The 26,805-nt window shown below is 34.3% G+C and overlaps 1 protein-coding gene across 6 annotated transcripts in view; it reads left to right on the top strand.

The window, feature by feature from the left end:
* NBEA (neurobeachin) overlaps positions 1 to 26,805 on the top strand; it is a 764,716-nt gene that overhangs the window by 248,040 nt on the left and 489,871 nt on the right. For all 6 annotated transcript variants that reach the window (XM_043991721.1, XM_043991715.1, XM_043991718.1 and 3 more), the window contains one exon: positions 23,082 to 23,520. In XM_043991721.1, coding sequence (XP_043847656.1) covers positions 23,082 to 23,520 — 439 coding nt within the window. The remainder of the gene's footprint in view (positions 1 to 23,081; positions 23,521 to 26,805) is intronic.

Below are 26,805 nucleotides of genomic sequence, written 5' to 3'. Positions count from 1 at the left end.
GGTCAAGGAGAAAATATTACAAGCAACCAGAAAGAAACAGTTCAAATATCATGGAGTCACAATCAGGATAACACAAAATTTAGCAACTTCTACAGTAAATACTCTCAGAAGTATGGCACTAAAAGGGCATAGGACAATAGATCGGGAAAGGCCTCCTACAAAAAGGTAAAATTTGTGCTGTTTTATTAGAAGCCCAGGAAAGCCAGGAGGACTGCTATTGAAGAGACTTGGAATTTATGAGTATAAGAAACAAAATAATCCAAACAGAAAGATTTTATATTTTATTTTGGAGGTGATGGGGAGCCACTAAAGTTTATTGAGTAAGAAAGTAACACAGTTGAATCTGTACTTTAGGAAGATCACTTTGGTAGGTGAGTGGATAATGGACTGAACTGGGTAGACAGTTGTGGCAAATGGACCATCCAGCAGGCTATTGGAGATATGGGGTGATGAGGGTGAGGGCCTATACTAGAATTATGGTTATGTGATTGGAGAGATGTTGTCAAGGTAGAAACAACAGTTTGAATATGTGGGATGAGTGTCCATGAGGAATAGAGGATAAATCTGAAATAGGAGCTCAGGTAATGGGGGAAAGGGGAAAATGTCTCAATAATGGTGGTTTCTCAACATGCTCAATAATAATAGGAAAGTTAGAAGTGGGAGAATTAGGTAAAAAGATAATGAGTTTTTTACATATGTTGAATCTGTGGTCCCTGTTGGATATCCAATTTCAAATAATCTCTTGCAAAGAGCTGATAATTGAACCAATAGGAGGTGTTGAGATCACCAAGTGAAATAGTATAGGGAGAGAATTGATCCTTAGGGGACACTCATGAACTCATAAAATTTGGGAATGTGGAATCCAGGAAAATTCAATGTTAAAAGCCCATGTATTCAGAGGTTCAATCTGTTTTTTAATGTTATTGTTTGCTTGGGTACAGTAGTTAATGGAAATGGAGAATTAATTAAACTATAGATTTCAAATTACAAGTAATTATTGTATGAATCTATTAGAAGCATGAGATGCCTTAATTTTAGAAGTAACAGATTATTCACATCTTCTGTATCATCCTCTACATCTTCCTCTTTCATCCCTCTGACATTTCTACTTCCTTTTTCTTTCCTCCACTCCTTCATTGAATTCCTTTGACATTTGGAGGCAGCTAGGTGGCACAGTGGATAAGGCACCAGCCCTGGATTCAGGAGGACCTGAGTTCAAATCTGGCCTCAGACACTTGACACTTAGTAGCTGAGTGCCCCTGGGCAAATTACTTAACCCTCATTGCCCCCCCCCCCACAAAAATTCCCTTGACATTCAGGAAGCATTTAATATGTTCTTACTATGCATATACTATGCTAATAGGTGTATAAAAATTTCCTGGCCTCAAAGAGTTTGCATTCTTTTGGGGAAATTTAAAAAGATAATTTTTGGAAACAGGGAAACATTATCAACTGTGAGGATCAGGAAAAATCTCCCATAGGAAATAACTTTTGTAGTTGAGTGTTCAAGTTGAGTCTCCACGATTGATATGCGGAGATGCAGCAGTTAGGACAAGTAGGTCCAATTAGCTTGAACATAAATTTTGTGAATGAGAATAATGTGAAGTAATCCTTCAGAGGTAGGCTAGAGCCAGATTGAAGGTATTTACATAACACACTAAGAACATTGTATTTTATCTTAAACATAGTATAGAGTTACTGAAGACTCTTGACCATCAAAGTCATACCCTTGTTCTAGTAGAAGAACATTTTAGCTGTAGTTTGGACGATAGATTGAAGAAGGGAGAGACTTGAAGGAAGCATCCACTTATAAGCTTCTTGTAATAATCTGGGTAAGAGGCAATGAAAATGGTTCCCCAGAAAGTAGAATAAAGAGACATTAGAGGGATTTTATGGAGGTAGAAATGACAAAATTTGGCAACTGATTGGAGATGGAGGTGTAGAGGATCTTGAAAGTGAGCAAAGCGTCAAGATGATTTTCTTTTCTTTTTTTATGGGCAGTGAGGGTCAAGTGACTTGCCCAGAGTCACACAGCTAATAAGTGTCAAGTGTCTGAGGCTGGAATTGAACTCAGGTCCTCCTGAATCCAGGGCTGGTGCTTTATCCACAGTGCCACCTAGCTACCCCCTAAAATGATTCTCAATTTGCAAACCTGAGTGATGGGAAGGAATTCAGTACAACCCTCAAGCAGAAATAGGAAGTTTTGAGGAGAGTTGTGTTTAGGGTCACAGATAGTTCTAATTTGAACTTTTTAAATTTGGCATGTGGTTTAATTAAGTAATCACCTTCTTGTTACTGAAGGTTTTATGATTTCTATTGTTGACAATGAAAAAAAGGGTTTCCAACTATCTATTGGGCTCCTAGCCCTGTGATAGGTGCTATGGGAGAGACAGAGAAGACATTCCCTGACTGTAGGAGGTAGGCTTGATAAGGTTTACTCAGAACTCTGTGGTGGGCTCTTCCTATTAGTCAATAACTTTCTGGGGGCCTCCTGTGTGCCCATTCCTTTGCATTCTCCTCATGGTACACCTTCCCTTTGCTTTATCCCTCCTTATATGAGCAGAGAAACTTCCTGCTCTGGAAAGACTACTTTCATATATTAACATCACCATCTAGTGGCCTTTTATGATATTGTCAGCAAATCAAACCACATTGTCTACTGCTGTTTAATTATTGACTGCCTACTCTGTGCAAGCACTGTTAAGTATTGTGGAAGATATAAAGAAGATAAGAATATTCTTTGACCTGAATGAGCTTAAAATCAGTTGTAAAGATCAGATGATAGCCATCCATCAGATGATATCTACACATTCATATAACTTTTGGCTCAGAGGACACACCTCCTACAAGGTGCTCTGGTCCTGGACTAAGCAAGGACTTGGGGCCCACTCTGAAGAGGGAGGTGAAGTAATTGTCCGCCTTTTCACTGTGTCTCTGGTTCACTGTCTCCACTCTGGAATAACTCAAAATAAATTTCTAAAACAAATTTTAGTTTTGATTTGTATACACAGTGAAGAAGACAGGAAAAATCAGAGGGAAGTCAAGGACTCAGGCTTATTTAAGCAGAAACACATTCTTGCTGTCATTTGCTTGTAGCATCTTGCATCTGGATAGGAGGGAAGAGAAATTCTGAACACATACACACACATACAAGAATAATGAAGGAGAGGGGAGAGGGTAAGGAGAAGAGAGACATGGGGCTGGGGAGACTGTTTCTTCCCATTTTGTCTTAAAGGCCATCAAATGGGCATTTTTACTCTTTGGCTTATCATCTTCAACAGAATTCCTCATCACTCCAGCCCTACCCTGTTTTCCACTGGTGACCAGACAGAATTAGATAGGTAATCTCTGCAAAGATCAAGTCATTAAGCATACTTCAGATGACATGGCCTGCTATGACAGCCTAGCATTTATTTCCAAATAAGTTATATAGATAGTAATTGCTACACAAAGGAAAAATGAAATGCTCATTTTAAGGGAAGATTTTCAGGTAAAATAATTAGAGAGGAATTAAGTAACCTAGATCTTGAAAAAGGATTAGAATTTAACTAGGTTGAGAAGAAGAGTCAAAGGGCATTATTCCAAATGAATAAACTGATTGCAGTTTGGGAGTAGGGGCACTGTGTTATATACTTAGGGGCAGAAGCTACCCTTTTAGCTGGATCAGTGTGTTTTGTGAGGTAAATATTAGAGATGAGTTTGGGACCAGAATATAAAAGGATGTTGAATTATAGGAGAAGGATTTTGTTTTTTACCCTTTAGGTAATGGAAGGTCATTAAAGATTTTGGGGTAGGAAAATTACATTTCATTCAAATAATTTATAAACATTCATTGAGTCCTGATTACAAAAGTGACCCTATGCTTGGTGTTGGGCATACAAAAATAAAAAATGAAACAGTTCCCTTCCTCAGACAATATGTCCTGTATATAATATTTCAGTTAAGATATGTTATAGGATATTGCAGTAGGTCAAAAGAAATGTGAGATGCTCAAATTTAGAGATTTCTCCACTCCGAATGTTCATATATACTATTTGTATCCTACCATGAGTTTCTGGTCTGATCAATGACAGTTGTAAACACTATAATAACCTTGACCCCAATATAGTGATGCCATTTTTGCCCTCTTCAAGAATAGAGAACAGCCATAGGTTTTATCAAAGGAAATAAAAGGTATACATATAAGTCTATACAAAATAAGTATACAGTCATTTGGTGGGGAGACACTAACAACTAGGGAGATAAGGAAAGGCCTCATGTGAGAAGTACCACTTGAGTTTTGAAGGAATCTAGGGATTTTAAGAGGCAAAGATGAGAAAGAAGTACATTCCAGGTATCTTTTGCAAAGGCAAAGGGTCATTAAGGTAAATATTATTCCTGGAATTGGTCTTGCAGTGAAATGCAGTATGAATAAACTGTAATTAGACTGAACACTTAAAAGACTATTTGCCTTAAGTTGACAAAGGTGTAATCTAGGGTGATGGTACTTGGAATGAAAAAAAATTGCAAAGTAAAAAATTCATAGTATTTCTGATTTGTTGGATGTGGAGGTCAGGAGAAAAGATTAAATGACGCCTCTGAGACTTTGAAACTAAGATACAGTAAAGTGAGGAGAGAGGAATAATTTCAGAGTAAGGTTTAGTTTTAGACATTTTTTAGTATCTTTTAAGGTATTTAAAGCTATATTTCATCTTACACCTTGCTAATTGTACTGTGGACCCAAAGAATTTAAGCTCTAGGAGAGAGGTTCCCTATATCTGCTGTGAATTATAATGGTGTACCTTAAAAAGTAATTAATACCCAATGTATCAAGCAGTTTATTTTTGAATATTTAAGTAAACTCCAGTGGAGAAAGTAGCCGCACTGGCCAGATCACAGAATATTGAAACACCTCTATACCTTCTCCTTAATTCTTATTCCTGTCTTTCTATAATGAGACATCCAGAGAGAGAGAGAGAGATTGGCATTACTTCTTTGCTAAATAGAAAATGATAAATAGAATCACATTAAGTTGAAGTACTCAGACAAGAAAGAAGAGAATGTAGGTTGCAATAGGAGGAAATTTAAACTATAGCTATTTTAAACTAAAGGAAAAAAGAAAGCAGCTTTAGGCTGCAGAAAGATCTTTCTCATTTAACCATTGCCTCCATTTTTCACAAGCCTCTATAGTCCTGAATAGTGCTTCTGTGAATTGTTTTCGGAAATTTATTTTCATTTCAAATACCTGGTTTTTGTTCTGTCAACTCAAAGGGTTGTATATGTTTTGGGAAGTTCATTTTTCATAATATAAAATTATCAACCATTTTTAAGTTTATTATATGTGAACTAAAAATCATGAAGATCTTTCGATAAATATTTTGTCTTTCATATAAAAAGATAGTGCTGTTTATTTCCTTATCATTAGGAATGGACTTTGAGAGTTTTTTGTTTTGTTTTTAACATTGGCTTTTGTTTGCACTGCCAGGTTTGCTCAGTCTGCAGAGGGCAGAATCAGATCAGGGAATGATGTGTAGTATAGTTTTAATGTTTAAAAAAAGCGGAGAGAATCAGTGAGAAATAAGCCTACAAAAATAAGTTCATGCCAGATTATGAAGCACCTTGAATGCCAAACTAAGGATTTTTTTTTTTAATTTGGTACATAGTGAAGGGCAGGTTATTTCTAATCTTAATAGTATTTTTTCCAGTTACATGTAAAGATAGTTTTTCACATTCATTTTCATAAGATTTTGAATTCCAAAATTTTCTCTCTTCCTTTCTTCCCTTTCCTCTCCCCAAGATGATAAGCAATCTGATATAGGTTACACACACACACACACACACACACACACACACACACACACACACAATTACATTATACATTTAAATAACATCTTCTAGGAACAATCTCCTTTTAACAGGACAGAATGAGAAGGGACTTGAGGCAAGTGCTGGTTTCCTCAGTGACTGCATCATTATGACAAAATAGATGGTAGCTACCATGATTAAGGTACAGGACTCTTTAAGAGGGCCTTTTCTTTGGTTTGGCAAGAGGAAGATAACAAATAGAGTTCACATGATTTTATCATTCATTAATGGGAGTACTACTGTCTGGGTCACTGACTTATGTATCCTCTGTATAATTGGGTTGGGGACCATCCCCAAAAAGGCCACTCCACAATATTAAGAAGACCAGGTAGCTAGCTTCAGGTTTTCTTTACTTAGATGAGTGGAAGGCAGGGAATATTTCCCACCAAATGTTTCTTTCTTTTTAAAAATAGCATTTTATTTTTTTCCCTTTTGCATGTAAAAACAATTTTTAACATTGTTTTTTTAAATTTTCAAGTTTTGGGATCTCTCCTTCTCTCCCTCGCCCCTCTCTGAGGTATTTAATAAGCAATCAGATATAGATTATACATGTACAATTATGTAATATGTTACCACATTAATTATTAGTTATGTGATGTGTTACCATATTAGTTATTTAGTATAAGATTAATATAAGAAAAAATGAAAAAGTAAAACATAGCATGCTTAAGTCTGTGTTCAATCAATATCAGTTCTTTCTTTGGAGGAGGATAGTATGCTTCATCATTAGTCCTTTGGGATTGTCTTGGATCATTGTATTGCTGAGAATAATTAAGTTATTCACAGTTTTTCATTAAACAGTATTGCTGTCACTATGCACAATGTTCTCCTGTTTCTGCTCATGTCATTATACATTAGTTCACATAAGTCTTTCTAGGCCTTTCTGAAATCATCCTACTTGTCATTTCTTATAGTACAATAATAGTCCATTACAATCATTTACCATTGATTTCTCTTTCCCTCCAGTCCAAAGGATGAGGTGCCCCACTTTCTTGCCAAACCTAACCCCTGTTAGCAAGATGTAGTGGAAAGATTACTGGATTTGAAATCAGAAATCCTAGGTTCTAGTGTCTGCTCTCTGATTTATAAAAACTATGGTCATAAGCAAATCTTTTTACCTTTTTGAACCCGTTTCCTTATTTGTTAAATGGGTATAATTCTTACCATGCTCTTCCTTTTCTCTCCTTTTCCTTTTCTTCATAAACCTTACAACCCCATTGCCTTCTGCCTTTTTCAGGGCATTGTTCCATAGTTCTCAACTCTTTCTTGGCCCTTTCATCTTCTTTACAAACATGATCAAGCCTCCTTTTTCTTTTAAGAAAAAGAGGGGGGAGCAATTGTTTTCTTCTCACCTTGTCAAGCTATTGTCCTTTCCTTAGTATCTGTCTTTTCCTTAGTATCTAAAAGAGTAGTATGTGCTCACTGCTTCTATTTCCTTACCAGTTTTCAACCTTCTATAATCTGGTTTCTCTTTTAGGGAATATATTTGAATGAAATTAGTTTCTTAGATAACCTAAATCCCAAATCCAATGATTTATTCTTAGGCTTCACTCTCTGACTTTATTTGCCTTGTTTTACACTGTTAACTACCACCTCCTTGATAATTTTCCACTCTTGGATTCTGTGACTTTACTTTCTTATGGTTATTTCTCTGCCTCTTTCACTACCACTCAGTCAATCCCCTTTGGACTGGTTCTTCTTCTTCTTCCCCTTTTTTCTTTAAATGTAGAAGTCCCCTAATGTTCTGTCTTTTTACCCTCTACATTCTCTCTCTTGGTGACTTTTTTCACTACTGTAATTTTAATTATCACCTGTATGTAGATGATTTCCAAATCATATCTGCATTTCCATCCTTTCCTTAGAAGCTAGTCTCAAGTCCCCAGTGGTCTATTGGATGTCTCAACCTAAGTGTGCTACCCAAACCTCAAACTCAACTACCATCTACTGTCTGCCCAGTCTTCTAACTTCCCTATTTCTATTCATTGCAAAACTATTTTAGTCAACACAATTTGATTACCCTATCAGTTTCCTCTCCAAATAGTTGTCTAGTCCCCTTCAGTCTTCTTTGACAATATTTCTCATGTCTGTCACTTCCTTTTCATTTTCCTTGTTTCTGTACCTTACCTAGATAGCAGCCTTATCACTGGTCTCCTTATTTCCAGCCTTTCTTTTCCAATTCATCACTTATTTTATTCTTTTTTTTTTAAAGTGAGGCAATTGGGGTTAAATGACTTGCCCAGGGTCACACAGCTAGTAAGTGTTAAGTGTCTGAGGTCGGATTTGAACTCAGGTACTCCTGACTCCAGGGCCGGTGCTCTATCCACTGTGCCATCTAGCTGCCCCTACTTCTTTTACTCTTAAAAATATCTTCCTAATTTTAAGTCTAATTGCAGTTCTCCTCTACAAAAATTTAAGAAACCCCCCCTCCCAAATTAAGTGACTTCCTGTTCTCTTTCTAGCTTATTTTTCATAACAGCCATTGATGTCTGTAATCTGACTCTAGTCTGCTTTTCTAAATTTATGTCATACTATTTTTCCAGCCAAACTCACTTTATCATGATCTCTTTCTGCCTTTTACTGTCTCCAAGTATTTTTCATGCTATTCCATGTGGATAAGAATGGTTTTTCATCTTTTCCTCTCCCCATTAGAAAAAAATTATCTTCCTTTGAGTCCCTACTTGGAAAAGCCTTCTGTCTTAAAGTAACCCTTCTCTCCTTGATTTACTTATAATGCTCTAAATTATTTATGTAATTACTCATCATCTATTATTATAGCTATTTATTTCTCTTACTGCTTATTAGGTTTTAGCTACATGACATAAGGGAATAATTTTTTTAAAAATTTCATTATCTCAATTCTTAATGCACTGATCTTTCACTTAATAGACCTTTCATAAAATACTTGTTGAACTGAGTTGGATCTCTACTTGTCAGTTCTTCAAAATATCCTTCAATTTCTACCTCCTCCAAGTAAATAGTCTTCCCTGAGCCTCCTAGACCAGAAGTAATCTCTCCCATGATATTAATTTGTCTCCAAGAAGTTCTCAAGTTCTTTATTATACTCAAGTTTTTTTTTTTTTTTTTAAGGTTAGATTTTTAAGCTCCTTGAAAGGAAAAACAGTGATTGATTTTTGTTTATTACTCAAAGTGATGAACATATTGACTAGTGATTCTTTTCAGTGGTTAGCAGTCCATTAATAGGAATATAAAGTGAACTGGGGCTAGAAAGAATTTTAAGCCACAAAAATAATAAGTATGATATTTCCATTAAAAACAAGGATAAACAATTTTTTAAAAAATTGTACATCATGCAGACTACATAGGTATGATAATTCTCTCTCTCAGGTCTCTTGGACAAGTCAGTGTTTGAAATCTTCCCCTCTGTTTGCCTTAGATGTTGGAAATTAAGTGACTAGAAGGAATGTGGGGTTTTCGTGTGTGTGTGTGTGTGTGCGCGCGCGCGCGCGCACGTGCAAGAGCACATACCTGCATGTGTAGGAACTCTTAAGTTTACATGCTAAGGGAAATTGCTTTAAATTGATAATGGTCTTTACTTATAATGTAAGTCTTTTCCCCTGGAGATAAATACATAGGTGTAAATCCCTATAAAAATTTAAATTTGTGGGGGCAGCTAGGTGGCGCAGTGGAAAGAGCACTGGCCCTGGAGTCAGGAGTACCTGAGTTCAAATCTGGCCTCAGACACTTAACACTTACTAGCTGTGTGACCCTGGGCAAGTCACTTAACCCCAATTGCCTCACTTAAAAAAAAATTAAATTTGTGGAGGCTTTGGCTATAAAAGGTTTGTCATGTTTAAAGAAGAATTTCTGTTTTGCATGTGCCTCTAGAATAGAGGATTTGAAAAAATAGCCTTTTCTATCCCTTTCCCCCTCTCTCCATTCCCCTTCTCCCCAAATAGCTGATTCAGTGTAGAAGTTAAGGTCAAGCATAAGGAAATATCCCTTCCATAGCCTGTATTAGACTAATTATTTGAAAAGCAAATTTAGTACCCTTTGTGGTCTAGCTATTTTTCTATTTATGCCAATAGCTATGCTGTTTATGACTTCCAGCCAGGTGAGGAAATGAAGTCCTTAAAATTTTGGTACCTATAACAAAGTCCCATTTGTCCCCTACCATGTTTGCTGGTTTGGGGCAGAAGAAAAATCAGTCAACAAGAATTTATTAAGCACTTAATAGGTGGAATACAACAAAGGCAAAAATGTAGTTCCTGCCTTAAATGAGCTAACATTCTAATGGAGAATAATATGTAGAATTCAGTCCCTGAGAAATACTTTAGGGAAAAGTTTAAAAGCATAAATTAAACTAGCATTTTTCCTCAGTAGCATTTCCCTAAATTTATGTTTTATAACTTTAATAGCATATAACTAACACTTGTTGAAATTATTACTCTTATTTTTTATAATTTCCATGTAAATATTTTTAAAAACATAGGAAAATCACATTTTAAAAAATCACATTTTAAAAGTTTGTCCTTCCTAGAATAGATGATTAGAAATCCTAAGGGTGGAAGTGGAGGGTGCACTTTGGTGATCATTCCTTCTTTTATTTTGACTTTTCTAGCACTTTTTTTTTTGGCTTTTATGAATTTATTTGAAAAACTAAATAGAGATAAATCTTTTTAAAATATTTTAATCAAAAAGCAGCAAGAATAATTTTCAAAACTGCCTAAATCTTATTTCCTATTTTTCCTTGTGTAGACATTTTGGAAAACAGCTATTTGAGTAACTTAATAGGTAATAAATACTGAAAAGCACTTCATAAATCAGAGTAAAACAAGATATTTTTAGGAAGAAATGTGACAGATGAGGTCACCATGTAGACACCATGTCATTTTCTGAATTTAAGCTCATATTTCCCCCTAAAAGTAATAGACAAACTCATTAGATTCAATGAAAAACAGTAAGAAAATGAAGCATCTGGCATCCAACTGCCTGTTTCTGACAAGGTTAAGATCACTCAGGCTAGTAATGTTCCTATTTTGTATACTGACATGGCCTATTGCAACAGAAACTGATGAGAACTGTTGAAAATTTACAAGCCTACTGTCATTGTTATAACATACACAGATGTAATCAATTATACTTTTGTTGCTGTTCATACTTAACTTCCCATTTAAATGAATTGGGTTAAACACTCAAGGTTCTTTAGTATCATAAATGAGCAGTATAAAATAGAGAAAGGTTAAAGAAACAAGCTTTTAATTGACAGCAAAATTGGAAGCACTTCCTTTAATAGTAATTTTAAATTCTGTAAAAACACTAATAAAATTAATGTATTAATATAGGTTTGAAAACTGATAAAATTTTTCATAACTTTATATTCTAAAATACTTAATTATTTGTTTCTGATTAAAATCTTTCTGCAAATATATATTTTAGTTTTAATATGAATTTATTTTCATGAAATACTATTAATTCAGATCATTTTTCTGGCTTGATATTCTTTTGTTAAATTGAGGTAGTATACAAGATTTGCAGTGATATATATAATTTAGAATTTATTTTCTATTTACTATTACTAAAAGTTTTTACATTGTACATTTTATTTGCAAGGAATTGCATTTATGCAATTATGCATATATTAGTCTATCAGTAATCATTTATTAAGCTCCTACTATGTCTTAGGCACTATGTCTAAGCACTGGAGATAAATTTTTTTTTAAAAAGGCAAAAGACAGTCCCTACCCATATGGAACTCACAGTCTAATGGGGAAGACAACAAATATACAAGTTATATACAGGGAAAATAGGAAATAATTAACAGAGGGAAAACACTACTTGGGATATAAGGGTACAGAATATATATATATATATATATATATGTGTGTGTGTGTGTGTGTGTGTATGTATGTATATATGTATGTATGTATATGTATATAATTAAGGGTCAGCTGTACTTTGCCATCCAAGAAGGTAAAGAATATAATTTTTTGGTCCCCAAAAAGTTCTTTTCTCAATACAGATGCATTAAATAAAAATATTTCTGAATATCTTTATTGCTAACCAATTTCCCCTGTTTGCCTGATGTAACTTAAAAGTCTGCTCATTATAGTCACATGTTTCTTGTAGCTCTCCTGCTTTAAAAACATACTATAAATAATCACAGATGCCTAGATACCCTGCTAAAGTAAAGCTAAGCATCTAAACTAATTCCATAAGTCAGCCAAATTCAGAGTAAAGGCTATTGTGGACCATATGCTTTCTAGTAATTAAAGGGAAGTTGTGTGTATGAAATAACTAATTTTACCTGACTTGATTTGTGGACTTGTAATAGTTTCAACAGTGTAGTTTATGCATATGTGAAATAAAAATGCCAAGGAAAATAAAGAAAAGATATAGATATAGACTTTTTAAAAATGAAATCATCTATTATGATTTCTAACTTCATGTGACATTCTCAAACATCTTGGCCATTTGAGTGGTGCAGTGGCATGGCCTTGTGGGAAGAGAACTTCTTTGAGCAGTCATAGGATTTTGGTTTGAGGCTTATCCCTGACACTTAATATCCTACCCTACTCCTGATCTCCCAAGTGCATCTTTGAACCTTAATTTCTCCACTTGTCAAAAGGAGTAATTATTCTTGCCCTGCCTGCCTCACAGAGTGGTTGTTAGGAAAGTGTTTTATAAACAGGAGATATGTGCAATTTTGAGGAGCCTTTCATGCTTTTATTTATTATGATTTCTAAAGTATAAAAACCACAAAAGTGACAATGAAAAGATCTCTTTTTCTGTGTCTAAGGTTTACTCCCTAGATGCAGATGCTGTTTATTGTTCACTGTGTCCACTGTAAACTGGATCTGGTGAGATAAGTTAAGAGCCTCAAAAAAGCATGATAGAAAGAAGTATCAAAAATAGGACTATTCTTGATTTCATTTCAAATAAGAAGGTAGATTCATTATTTTTTTGTTACAGAGAAAAATATATTGGCCACTTAGAAGTTATTTTTTCATATTTTAATTTGTCAATATAAGACTTTGGTTGCAAGTTAAAGTAGTTGATGCTGTAATATCAATGGGTAAGTTTGAGATGTTGCTAGGTTATTTCATTGTTTTGTTTTAGGAACAGTGAAAATAGTAAATAAATGTATGGATCTTATAGCTAAATATCAGCAAAGAAATTTATAAGCTGCTTTTTCTTTATTTGAATAATGTAGAGAATGTTTTCTTATGTGATTGTCATAATTAGTCATAGACACAAACCTAGGATGTATGTAAAAAGGTAAGATTTTTAAAAGTTAAGGATGATGATAAAATTAATTTTATCCTTTAGTCACCATCACTAAACCCTTTTCAATTTGCATATTCCTTTTATATAAGGAATTCTTAACTTTTTTTTGTGTTATGTATCCCTTCTTAGGCTGGTGAAGCCTATGGAAGCCTTTTCAGAATAATGTTTTTAAATGCATTAAATGCAAAAAATTACAAAAGAAAATAATTAGATTGAAATAAATTTATCAAGATAGTTTAAAAAAACAAGTTCATGAACTCCAGGTTAAGAACACTTGCTTTAGAATACTGCTTATTCAGTATTGATATATTATTTAAAATGTTACACTATTAGTTGTCTAAATATTTTTTTTGCTGCCTCAGACATAGACTTTTTCAAAATATTTTTGTCTGCATGAATGAATGATAGTATTATATGAATTGATTTCATGTAAAATTATACAAATTTGTATGTAAGTAGAGACTAAGTAAAATCAAATTTAATTCTGTCTCTCCTTTTAATCCTTTTTTAATTATAAATTTGTTTTTGTTGTGGTAACTCCTCTTACATAAAGACATTGTCATTATAACTGAGCATAGGCATTAAACTGACTTTTTTTAAAGTTAAACTATGTCCCTTTCTCTTTCCCTTGGTAATTTAATTATCACTTTCTGCAAAGTTAGCCTCATTTATTCCTTAAAATGCCCTGCAACACAGGAATCAACTGTTTTCTGCTTCAGTGAAGAGGGGAATAGACAGCACAGCAGAGATTGTGGCAACAATAAAAACAAATATATACCTTACATGTTGTTGTTCCACTAATCATTCTCATTCTTGTTTTCACTGCATGTCTAATTCATTAAACTTATTCCTCTAATTATGCTTCTTTGCTAGCAAGAGAGAAAGGTAGAGAAATTGTTCCTGTTGCCATCCTTTCTTCCTTTCAGGATTCTGGTGTGGCCACTGCCTCTTCTTTCTCTCAGCCTCCTTACTTCTTTTGTCTCTTTCTTTCTTTATATTGTTAGCATCAGATCTTCGCATTTGGTTTGATTCTCTCTCTAACTACCCAAAGTTTCAAACTTTGTAATTTAGAAATCTAGATTTCTATAAAAAAGTATTCACTGGTGATGCTAACACTTTTTGGCTTGGTGATGGAATTGGGGTAGGAGTAGTTTAATACCATCACCAAGATTGTGTAGCTATTGATTTTACACTTAGATTCTCTACTGTCAATCATTTCATGACTTATGATGTCAAAAGCTATGTTAAATTGTTTTATATATTTTTAATAGTTATTTTATCTAGGTAAGCCATAGCTATTAAAGAAACCAGATATTTATGGGACAATTGACAAGAATTCTTTGTTTCTCACAAATTTTGGTCAAATTTCACATTAGTTTTTTTATGAGGTATAGTTGTAAAGTAATAAGATACTTTATTTTTAATCCCCCTAATTACATGTTAAAACAATTTTAAACCATTTTCTAAAAAGTTTTGAATTCCAATTTATATCCCTCCTTTCCTTTACCACTCCTTGAGATGGTAAACATTTCTGAAATAGGTCCTACATGTGCAATCATGTAAAACATTTTCTTATTAGTCATTTTGTAAAAGAAGGCTTCAACAACAACAACAAAAAGTATGAAAGAAAGTGGAAAAAATAGTATGCTTCAGTCTGTATTCATAGACTATCAGTTCTTTCTCTGGAGATAGATAGCATGCTTTATCATGAGTCCTTTGGGATTGTCTTGGATTATATTGCTGAGAATAGCTAAGTCATTCATAATTCTTCATTGTACAATATTGCTTTGATGTGTATAGTGTACTTCTGGTTCTGCTCACTTCACATGCAAGTATTACCAGGATTTTCTGAAATCATCCTGCTTGTCATTTCTTATAGCACAGTAAAATTCCATAACAGTCATATACCACAACGTGTTCAGCCATTTCCCAAGTGGTGGGTATCACCTCAGTTTTTAATTCTTAGCAACAACACAACAACAACAACAAAAAAGCTGCTATAAATATTTTTGTACAAATATGTCCTTTTTTAAAAAAATACATCTCTTTGGGATACGGACAAAGCAGTGTTATTGCTTGATCAAAGAGTACACAGTTTTATAGCCCTTTGGGCATAGTCCCAGTTTTCCTATATTCCCTCCAACATTTGTCATTTTCCTCTTTTTAATATTAACTAACCTAATAGGTATGAGATGATATCTCAAAGTTGTTTTAATTTGGATTTCTCAATAATGATTAGTGATATAGAGCACTTTGTATATGACTATAGAGAGCTTTGATTTGTTTGTTTGCAAAGTGCCTGTTCATATCCTTTGACCATTTATCAGTTGGGGAATGACTTGTATTCTTATAAATTTGTTTCAATTCTCTATATATTTGAGAAATGAGGCTTTTATCAGATACTTGCTGCAAAAACATTTTCTCCCCAGTTTTCTGCTTTTCTTCTAATTTTGGTTGCATTGGTTTTATTTGTTCAAAAGGTTTTTAATTTAATATGATCAAAATTATGTCTTTTATAAATAGATCCTTTCCCATGTAAGAAATAATTATTAATAATCACTATCTTGGGGGACCCAGCCTATTTCTTTGTTAGTTTTCATATGTGTCTTTATGTCTGTTTCCTTCTTAGTATTTGGTGAACTTTATTTTCAAACTGATTTCACCTTCTCAGTGCAGGTACAGGGGAATGAGGGAGCCTGTGCTGTCATTAATCAATCCTATTGTTCCTATGTTAATAGGTTAGGGGAGATTGTTACAAATGTCTATCAGCTTTAGAGAACTATGAATGACACTCAGCAAATTGTGAAGAAAACACATGGGACAACTAATAAGGGCTCATGGTGGGACCCCTCTTTTGTGGTTCATCTGGTTATAGGGGTCTGTTCTATTGCTAGTTTTAGTTAAATGGGCTCTTATTATCCTTGGGATTGTTATCTTTTTTAAATTGTGCTTTAGCTGTTGTACTAGGATATGTTCTGGTTTCTTGCCAAAGGAGAAACTTTTATATAATGAATATGCTAATGATTTTATGGACTTTGTTTATAGATAAGGGATTCATGGACAGTTTAAGTTGATTTTTGAGGTCATGTAAATTAAATCATTAATGTATTGATGGAAATTATGAACTAATGAATAATGTTGCTAATCATTCACAATTGTAAATTTATATGTGATTTGTAATTATATATTAATAGAATTATATTTGGAATTGTTGTATATTACAACTATATTCTGAGTCAAGAAGCTAATTTACATTCTTTGTTACTATTGTTATCCTCAATAGTTAAATCCATATGAGGCTTTGATTATTGGAATTTAATATTTAAGACATTATGGGACTGTTAACTGATATTATTCTGAGTCTGACTCTAGTTATGATCATCAAGGAATACTACTGAGCCAATGAGCCATGGTGCCAGCAGCCCTATGGGGTTTTACATGCATGAATTGCAAGTGGAGTCATGGGAAAGTTTGGGAGAACGACTTTTGGCAAGGGCTGAGGTAAGATTCTCCTGACTCAATTTCTCCCATATGACACATGGAGTGGAAACATATACCACCTGGCTGACTTTGGGCCTGGCTCAATGCACTTGGCTATTGATATAACTTTTGCCTGGAATTGTCATGAAGTTAGGGAGAGATTTATTTTCCCTTACTGTATAATTATGCCCTTATTCTTTTATGGGAAATTCCTGTAATCATGTCAGATGTCATATGAGGAACACAGTATTTGATTTATCCTTTACATTTTGACATGTTACTAGCTATATTAGGTCATTTAATTCCTCATAATGAATGATATGAGGATGATTATGCAAATGATGCAAAGGATGAGATTTTTTTTTAATTTAGTAAATAGCACAATTGTCTCAGTTCTATGTTAAAGAAGGGCATATTAGCATGTCTTGCAGTTTATCTTGCCTTAAAGAGATATCCATTTTTATTAGGGATTATTCATTTACACATGGCCCAGAGTTGAAAATATTAATATGCACTGTTGTGAAATTATTTAATGTACTTTTGTATTTCATCCCTGAACTTTTTGTTACAAATGAAGTTAATCTGGCAACTTTTATATGAATTCATTTTTGTACCAGGGTCCATCTTCTTATATAAAGGAGTCTGTGATTCCTTAGTGGAATCTTAGCTTCCAGATGGAGGATTGAATGCCAAGTATAAAAAACCTGGGTTTTAATTTTCTGTTTATGTCTGAGTTTCATATGTAACAACTGGATAACCAAAAACCGTAAAAAAAAAAAATCTAAGCTAAAAGGTTCCAAATTATATGAGACATAAGGTTTTGAGCTAACTTTCTTTATCTGACTGGGTTATTGGCAAAGTGATTTAAAGTTGTGTTAAGATCCATTTTGTAGTTGATTTTCAACTAAGGAAGAGAATCTATGGAAGATAACTGGGAGGAGCTGCTTGGAGATCACATCTGGAATGGAGAGCTGCATCAAGATGATGTCCTGAGAATCAGACATATGAGATAAGAGACTTTGGGAGACTTAAATGGACTTTTTTTTCATTGTTTACTTTTTCCCTTTGTGTGTATTATCTGCAAGGTCCACTTAGTAAAGGGGACTGCCCCCTTTACTGTTTGTCAATATGTTGCTCAATTGTTCCTTTTTTTCCCATCACATTATTACCCATCATGAACCCATAGTTAAGATCCTTTGATTAATTGTATTTAAATAATATCAGTTAGTGATTCATTGAGGAAGCTTTGCTTCTCAATTAGAATCAGATGGGGGATTGTAAGAAATAATTATTAATAATCAATATCTTGAGGGGGGCAGCTAGGTGGTGCAGTGGATAAAGCACCAGCTCTGGATTCAGGAGGACCTGAGTTCAAATTTGGTCTCAGACACTTGACACTTACTAGCTGTGTGACCCTGAGCAAGTCACTTGACCCTCATTGCCCTTCAAAAAACCCAACCAAACAAATAATCAATATCTTGGGGGACCCAGATATCTCTCTTTCTTAGTTCTTCCTCACCCTCCCCTTAAAAGCAAGCTCTCCTAGAGAAATTCAATCAAATCTAATCTAGATCAAACTCACCCCAACCCCAAGCTCACAAAAGGAGCCTTAGGTAGAGACAGATTCTTTTCTGTAGATAGCCCAAGGACTTTGTTGATGAAATTAAACCACACCTAGATGAAACATTTTGCCCTGAATAGCTTGAATGGGGGTCTTGTATTCCTTTCTCTGATGTCATCCATAGACTTAATTTTAATATAACTCACCTTCAAATCATGTCAACCAATTAGGTTTGAATAATGCTAACCAATTAGATTTGTTTACTTTGTGATAGACCTCTTATAGTGGAAAAGTATATGAACCCAGACCCGACCACAAGGAAGGGGTTTTGGTCTGAGAGACAGCCATAGACTTCATTTTTTAATAACCCAACAACCATATTAATAAAATGATTAAATTACACAGATACTATGTCTCTCAATATTTTTCATCATCACACCCCCTTTTATTAATCTATTTGGGATACAGATCTAGTAGTATTAGTATTTCTAGATCAAAGGTATTTACAATTTTATAGTCCTTTGTGTTCCAAATTGCTCACTAGAATGGTTGGATCAGTTCAAAGGTCCAACAACAGTGCATTAATTAGTGACCCAATTTTCCAACATCTCCAATATTCATTATTTACTTTTTTTTACTCATCTTAGCCAATCTGATAGTTGTGACATGGTGTCTCAGTTTTATTTTAATTTTCATTTCTCTAATCAATAATAATTTAGAGCATTTTAATAGATAGCTTTGATTTCTTCATTTGAAAAGTTCCTATTCATATTCTTTGACCATTTATCAGTTGGGCAATGATAAACAAGTACTTATTAAGGGCATATTTTATATGCCAGTTGCTGTGCTACAAATGTAGAGTATATGAAGGTAATTTGAAAAGGGAATACATTAGCTGTTGAAGGGGTAAGGAAGGGGAACAGGAAAGATCTCCTGAAAAAGGTTGGTTTCGAGCTAATTCTTGATAGAGGCCAGGGAAACTTTGAGACAAAGATAAGAGAACAAAGGATTACAGGCAGAGGGGACAGCCAAGGCAAATGCACTGAGATGAGATATGGATTGTCATATTGAAGGAAACAAGTAATGTAGATCAGGGTTTCCTAAACTTTGTCCATTCATGACCCCTTTTTGCTTGAGAAATTTTTACATGACCCAGAGTATATAAGTATAGAAAATAGGTATATATAACCTTTTATTGTTGCCAAATTTTTCACAACCCCCACATTCTTTTACATAACCCCATATAGGATCCATAATTTAAGAAGCTTTGGTCTAGATAGTTGTAGGCATGTGGAAGTGGGTAAAGTATAAAAAGGCTGGAAATGTATGAGGACCCAATTTATGTAGAGTTTTAATGTCAAACAGAAACTTTTATTTTGTCTTAAAGGCAATAAGAAGGCATTTGAACTCTTTGATCTTAGGGGTGACCATGGTCAGACCTATGTTTTAGAAAAATCGTCTTGGAAGCATAGTGTAGGATGAATTAGACTGGCAAGAACTGTTAGAAGTCTATTGCAGGGGGCAGCTAGGTGGCACAGTGGATAAAGGACCATCCCTGGATTCAGGAGGACCTGAGTTCAAATCCAACCTCAAACACTTGACACTTACTAGCTGTGTAACCCTGGGGAAGTCACTTAACCCTGATTGCCCCACAAAAACAAAAACAAAACAAGAAGTCTATTGCAGTAATTCAGGTTCTTGGTGATGAAGTTCTGAAGGTAGGGAATATATTAGAGATGTGGAATTACAAATGACAAGATTTGTCAATGGAATGGATATGTATAATGACTGAGGAGTGGAGGATTTACACTAAGGTTGTGGGCCTGAGTGACTGGGAGAATGGTGGTACCCTAGAGAGTAATAGGAAATTTCAGTAGGAAGGAGGGTTTTTAGGGAAAGATAATGAGTTCTGTTTTGGACATGTTGAGTTTGAGATACCTATGGGACATTCAGTTTCAGGTGTTCAGGAATTTGGAAATATATCACTATAGCTCAGTCAAGAGACTATGGCTGAATATTAGCTCTATGAAATATTTGCATGGAGATGATAATTGAAACCATGGTAGGGGGCAGCTAGGTGGCCCAGTGGATAAAGCACCGTCCTTGGATTCAGGAGGACCTGAGTTCAAATCCAGCTTCAGACACATGACACTTTACTAGCTGTGTGACCCTGGGCAAGTCACTTAATCTTCGTTGCCCTGCAAAAAAAAAAAAAAGAAAGAAAGAAAGAAAAAAAAAAACCATCATAGATCATGATATCACCAAGTGAGGTAGTATAGGCTGAGCAGAGTCCAAGTACAAACACTTGAGCCTTATAAGTTTGAAAATATTATCTATCTCTTTTTCCAAGTTGTTGATAAAAATATTTAAATAGCACAGAACTAAGCGCAGATCTCTGGGGTATTCCCCTGGATATCCCCTGACAAACTGACTTTCAGTCATTTGACTGCAACTACTTTGATTTATTATTGTTTGATCTATAGCCAATTTGGCTAGAATGTTGAATGTGTGAAGGGGGGATAATGTGTAATAAATCTAGAAAGGTAGATTGAAAAAGCAAAGAGATAGTGGAAGATAGCTTGAGAGTATGACAGGACTAACCAAAATGGTTTTTAAAAAAATATATTATTTATTTATTTATTGTTAAAGTTGAGGTCTGCTCTGGGGGCACCAGGGTCCCTGTTTCAAGCTTCTTGTTCTGGGGTATAGGGACTGTGGCACTGGCTTTTTACACTGAGGCCTCTATGGCTTGTGGATTTTTCCCCACCCTGAACTTCCTGTCAGAGCGCGCTGGGATCAGTAGGCCTGGTCGTGCCTATCCTGTGCATGGCCCTCCAGCTGGCAACACGCCTTCTCAGTTGGTTCAGGTGGGTTTTGCCACTGTCCTGTACCACCAGATTTTTGAGCCAGGATCCAGGGGCCTCAGTTGCTTGGCTATGGTCCACAGCTTCCTGCTGACTTCCCCTACCCCCTTGGCGCTGCGCTGCCACCCTGCACTGCGCCTCCCTTTTGCCCGAGTCAGACCGACCTTTCCTGAAGCCTTCTAAATTATCTCTGGTTGGAAGACTGTGTCTCTTTGTCTTTTTGCAGATTCTGTAGTTTCACAATCCTTCCAGAGGCTTGATTTAATAGGGAACAGAAGGAGAGCTCAGGCAGCTTGCTGACTCCTCTCTGCCATCTTCTAAAAAAATATTTTTTAAAGGATAAGAGAGACCTAGTCATGCTTACGGTCCATAAGAAAGGACATAGTTGATAAGCAGAAATTGGAGATAAAAGAGAAGATTGAAGGGTCAGGTTCTCAGAAAGCTTTGGAGATAATGAGGAAGGACACAAATAGAGGGTTAAGATTTAGCAAAGCAAAGTATACCTCTTCATCAGAGAAGGGAACAAAGGAAGACAGAATAGAGGATTATGTTTAGAAGTTTTGAGGTATGTAATAGGGAAGAAGAAGGAGCTCAAATTGAATAGTCTCTCTTTTCAGTGAGGTCAGAAGCAAGACTCTGCTGAGACAGCACTATGCTCCTCCAGATCCCCAGTACCCGCTTTTTAAGCTTCATTTTATATGTTGTCTTCACACCCTCCCCACCCCCCATCAGATTGGGAGCTCCTTGAGGGCAAGAACTCTTATACCATTCTTTGTATCCTTAGAACTTACTACAGTGGCTGGCACATAGTAGGTGCTTATTAAATGTTTATTGACTATGGCAGACTCTTAAAAGGAAATATGAGTGTCTGTATACCCATTACAGAGAATATAATAGAGCACCTTCTATAAAAGTATACATGTCAGTAAGTGAGGGCCCAATTCTTCTTAGTAAATATAAATTTTTAAAAGTTAACAATCCCTGACTTCAAATATAGAGCCTTGGATTTGGTGTCAGAGACCCTGGGGTCCTGGCAATAGCATTCATTACGTGTGTGACTATGGACAAGCCATTAAACCTCTCTATTTCTCAGTTATCTCATCTATTAAATTATGAGATCAGACTAAACCTCCAAGGTTCCTTCCAACTCTAAATCTATGATCTATTTCATAAGAATTATCTGTTACATATAGTTCCACTATTTATACCACTTTGAAAACATGTAATAATTCATGGACTCCAATTTCTTATTCCACTTACCTTGTTCTAATCTAATATAAACTTTTTTTTTGCTTATAAATGTAAGCTTATTATTATATAGGTTTTAATATCTTGAGCAAACACCTTTATTGCATTTGAATGGTTAGGTTGTCTCTTTCACATGGTTGTTTTTAAAGAAATTATAACTTGATAGGCTTTTTGAAATTTCTAGCAAAATATCAGGAATTCAGTTGCATCTGTAATATGAAAATAACTGAAGACTTAAAAAACCCACTAATATAACAATTTCTAATAAGCCACTATGCAAAAGTATTTATAAATGATATTTCCTAATGCTTTAATAAGTGTCAATTTTCTTGCCCAGCTGATGTGCTAAGTGGCTATTTCCAATATAATTAGATATTTATTATGCAGAATATTTCTATATATTTTTAAAAAATAATTTTGTAGACATATGTTATTGCTGTTTTTCACTTACATTTTTTTATTCTTACAATCTTTATTTTATTGTTATATTTTAATCATTAATGTTCTGGAAAATGTTTAACAATTGGCTCTGACAGAAAAAAAGGCCCACAACACACTTTTACATTTAATCTACTTTGTTAACATTTTCTCCATCTCTTTTTTAACTCTAGACAATAAACACAACAACAAATTATACTCTTATTTGTTATATTTGTAAATTTCTGAGATGTAAATGCTCCCATTGAAAATGTAATGGTCAGCTCTCAGGAGTTGTTTTGAGCTGGTTCCTGCCTATCTTTCATTCTAATGTATTGAAGTATTAAAATATTCAAATGCATATAAATCACAGGTATAATTTAAATTTCTTAAACATTTTATACCTACTTCTTTGAATACAGAAACTCCAGCTGCATTTCAGGATAACATGAAAGAAAAAGAAGCACCGACACCTGGGGAAGAGATTCAGCTGGAAAGTTCAATTCCTCATACAGACTCAGGAATTGGAGAGGAACAGATACCTAGCATCTTGAATGGAGCAGAACTAGAGACTAGTGCAGGTCCTGATGCCATGAGTGAATTATTGTCTACTTTGTCTTCTGAGGTGAAAAAATCACAAGAAAGCTTAACTGAAAGCCCTAATGAAATTCTCAAGCCTGCACCATCCATATCTAGCATCAGCCAAACCAAAGGCATTAATGTCAAAGAAATACTAAAGAGCCTTGTGGCTGCCCCAGTCGAAATTCCAGAATGTGGTCCTGACCCTATCCCTTACCCAGATCCTGCATTGAAGAGGGAAGCCCATGCTATTCTTCCTATGCAGTTTCATTCCTTTGACAGGTATGTACTGAGCTTATTACTCATATTGTTATAAGTAAACATGCATAATTAGATCATGATACTTCAAAAATACTTGGAATCTGATCATTTAAGTACTAATTAATTAGCAATTGAGTCTAATAAAAGTGTTTTGTAGTCTATGTCGATCACAATACTGTAATTGAATTCAGGTCATCAAATTGAAAGGACCAACCTTTAGAATTTCATAGAAAGCGATTTTATAATTTAATTAATATTAATTTATAAGATACTTAAAAATAGGAGGCAGTATGATATGAATGGAATATATTGAACTAGGCAGGAGACTTAGATTTTATTCCAGAATTCCTTTGACTAGGGCATTTGCTAAGACAATATCCCTGGACCCCAGCTTCCTCACCTGTAAAATGGACAAGTTAATATACCTTCTGGTTGCTATGGTTCATACATTGTATGAAAATATTATACTAGACAGTCACCCAGTTATTTAGAGGTCATATTTCATTTTTAAATGTCACATTTGAAGAGGAAACAGAAGCTTCTGTGACCACCTTTCTCCTGGAGTCAGCATTAACTAATGGAAGAGCTTCACTGTGAAATATAAGTTTCATTGTAAGATATAAGATTATTGTTGCCAGATTTTTAAAATACCTATGAAAGACAGAGACTAGGTTCATTTAGCCAGATTAGAAAATTCTAAGAGCTGACAAAGTGTTGAAATGTTTCAAGGATATTTGCAGTAATTTTTATTTTATTCAGAAGCTAAATATACATCCATGGAGGATAAAAGGCAATAGTAATAAGTAAAAATACAATGAGAATTTTTACCTGAAGTAACTTTCTACCTCAACAATCTAAGATAATGCATGTATAGGGAAAAGTCTTCTTTTTTTTTTGAAGTTATACTTTACATGAAATTCTAGAATTAATGATGCCCATGTCCAGTACTAAAATAATAATGTATTAAATTGGCAATCATTGAATTTTGAAAGTATCAAAGTATCTAAAGAAATATAAATGTGTGGCAGTGACTAGTTTAAAGGGGGGGGTTGTCTTATTTGTTTTGGTGAAAAAAAAGGAATGATACAAGAATTAATAAGATGACATTGAAAACAGGAGGAATAGAAATGCATAAGTATACCAATAAATCTTATTTCATATATATTTAGAAAGTTATTTTAATGAAATTTTCTTCCAAATTTCGCAGCAAATTACTTTTTTAGCCTATTTATTGAAAACTCCATTTTATACTTTTCTGCTCCTTATCAATAGATTTCTAATGATTTGAGAGTAAAGATTTTGTCATGATTTATTTTTATAATATATTACATATAGAAATGTACACATAGAAACAATTTTGACAAATATTTTGTAGGTGGGGGAGAGTATATATGTCATTCATGGTTTCAAATTTTTATTATTTCATATGTTTTTAAGAAATTAGGTGACAAGGAAATTCTGTCTTTAATGTTAATTTTCCTTGGCATATTGAAGCTTTGTTTTTGTATTAATGTTGAAAATAATGTCATCACTTCTAGTGAAATATAGAAAAAATAACTATACTTGTAAAAACTTTTAAGAATTTTGAAGGGATTTGTGCTGGTTAAGATTTTGTTGGGTAACATGAATATTGAAATGAATTTATAAATTTTTTGAGGAAGAAAGTGTCTTAAAAGTTACACATTTGATCTTGTAATGATACTATTCTAGTATCCAGATATACAGTTTTTAAAAAAACATACTTTAAGCCATGAAGAATAATAAATCAATGACATATCTTTTAAAAATACAGAACATATTTCCATGAAAATATGTAAAAATTTATTTTAAACCATTATTTTTCAAGTTTTATGTAATAGTTTATTTAAAAGTTATAAATATGGGCTAACATTTTGATAAAAAGGTTAACTTGTGAAGAGTTATTAAAATTCTTTTAAGAGAAGCCAAATCCAATATAGAATGAGTAAGAATATATTTCAAATTTGCTATACATTTTAGTATGGATTTCAGTTGGAATAATTTTAACTCCTAATTTCATTCACACTAAAGATTAAAGTTTTACAAAACAATGTTCCCAATAGCATGTCTATATCTATAACATTGAGTTTTAAAAATCACAAAACTTTCATGTTGTTCCAAGTAATACCTAGAAAATATAGAGGAGTGCATTTATTTTCTAAATTGTACAAGTAGGAGTGAGGTAGCAGAGCACAAAGCGTTTTCTAAGTCATATTAGGAAAACGGACTCCTGTATAGTTAATATATGCAGGAGCTGAAGTACTATCAAATGTAAATGATGAGGTGATATTGATGAAAGGAGGGGATTGAGGTCTCGAGGGGCGCTGATGAGGGATTGAACAGAAGCGGCCTTGCTCTGCACGTAACTCAAGTCTGTCGTCTTCACTGCTCAAAGCCATAATGGGAGGTGGCAGTCTGAAATGAGTTGCCACGGCAAAGAGTATTATTTTTGAAATGCTTTCACACAAATCACTAGGCCCTGCATACAACTTAGTTTCATGCTTTAATGTCATCAGGAGGCACAAATTGGTGTGTCTAATTGTTTGCCACCTGCCAGCAAAATGAGCTGCCAGCCAGCCAGACGGGTTTGATTGTCTGTCAGCCATTCAATAGATTGAGAGTGACAACATCAAAAATTTCACTTCAAACTCTGAAGCTCTGAGCAGCTTTTCAGAGACCTCTTCCCCACAAGTGCTTCTGGACAACTGCATTTTTCAATTAGATTTTACTATATTGCTGCCTTCTGCCTCATCTGTCTTAAGGTAGCTGTAATTACATTATGAGCTATATAAACAGATTTGAGACACTAGAGTCTGAAATCTAAGTTATGACATGTCTTTTGACATCAGATTGAATTCCTTGAAAATAGGATTTAAGGTGATGGATTTTAGAACCAAAGTTCTGAATTGTACTAGTTTGATACAAAGAATTATAATAGAACTGACCCTGCTAATAATCCATTTTTCATTCTTATCTTCACTTGAAATATATGAAATAACTTAACTATTCCAAATGGATGAATCATATTTCATAATATTATTTGAAAATCCCCATGGAAATCACTCAGGGCTTTACTTTTTTTTTTTAAACAGCATTTTTCCAGTTTTGCAGAAAAGTTTTTCCTTTTCTATATTACTAGTCTTTCAGCTTGAAAGCTTCTGCACATTGTTCCTGGTCTTGGCTTCTTGGAGCAAAACAAAACAAGTATAATTCTACCTCCACATGATAGCCCTTCAGTTATTGGAAGACAACTATGAGTCTTCTCTTCACTGGGATAAAGAAATATTA

The sequence above is a fragment of the Dromiciops gliroides genome, chromosome 3 (assembly GCF_019393635.1).
Source record: "Dromiciops gliroides isolate mDroGli1 chromosome 3, mDroGli1.pri, whole genome shotgun sequence".
In the NCBI taxonomy this organism is placed as follows: domain Eukaryota; kingdom Metazoa; phylum Chordata; class Mammalia; order Microbiotheria; family Microbiotheriidae; genus Dromiciops; species Dromiciops gliroides.
This window is presented reverse-complemented; position numbering and strand designations above follow the sequence as displayed.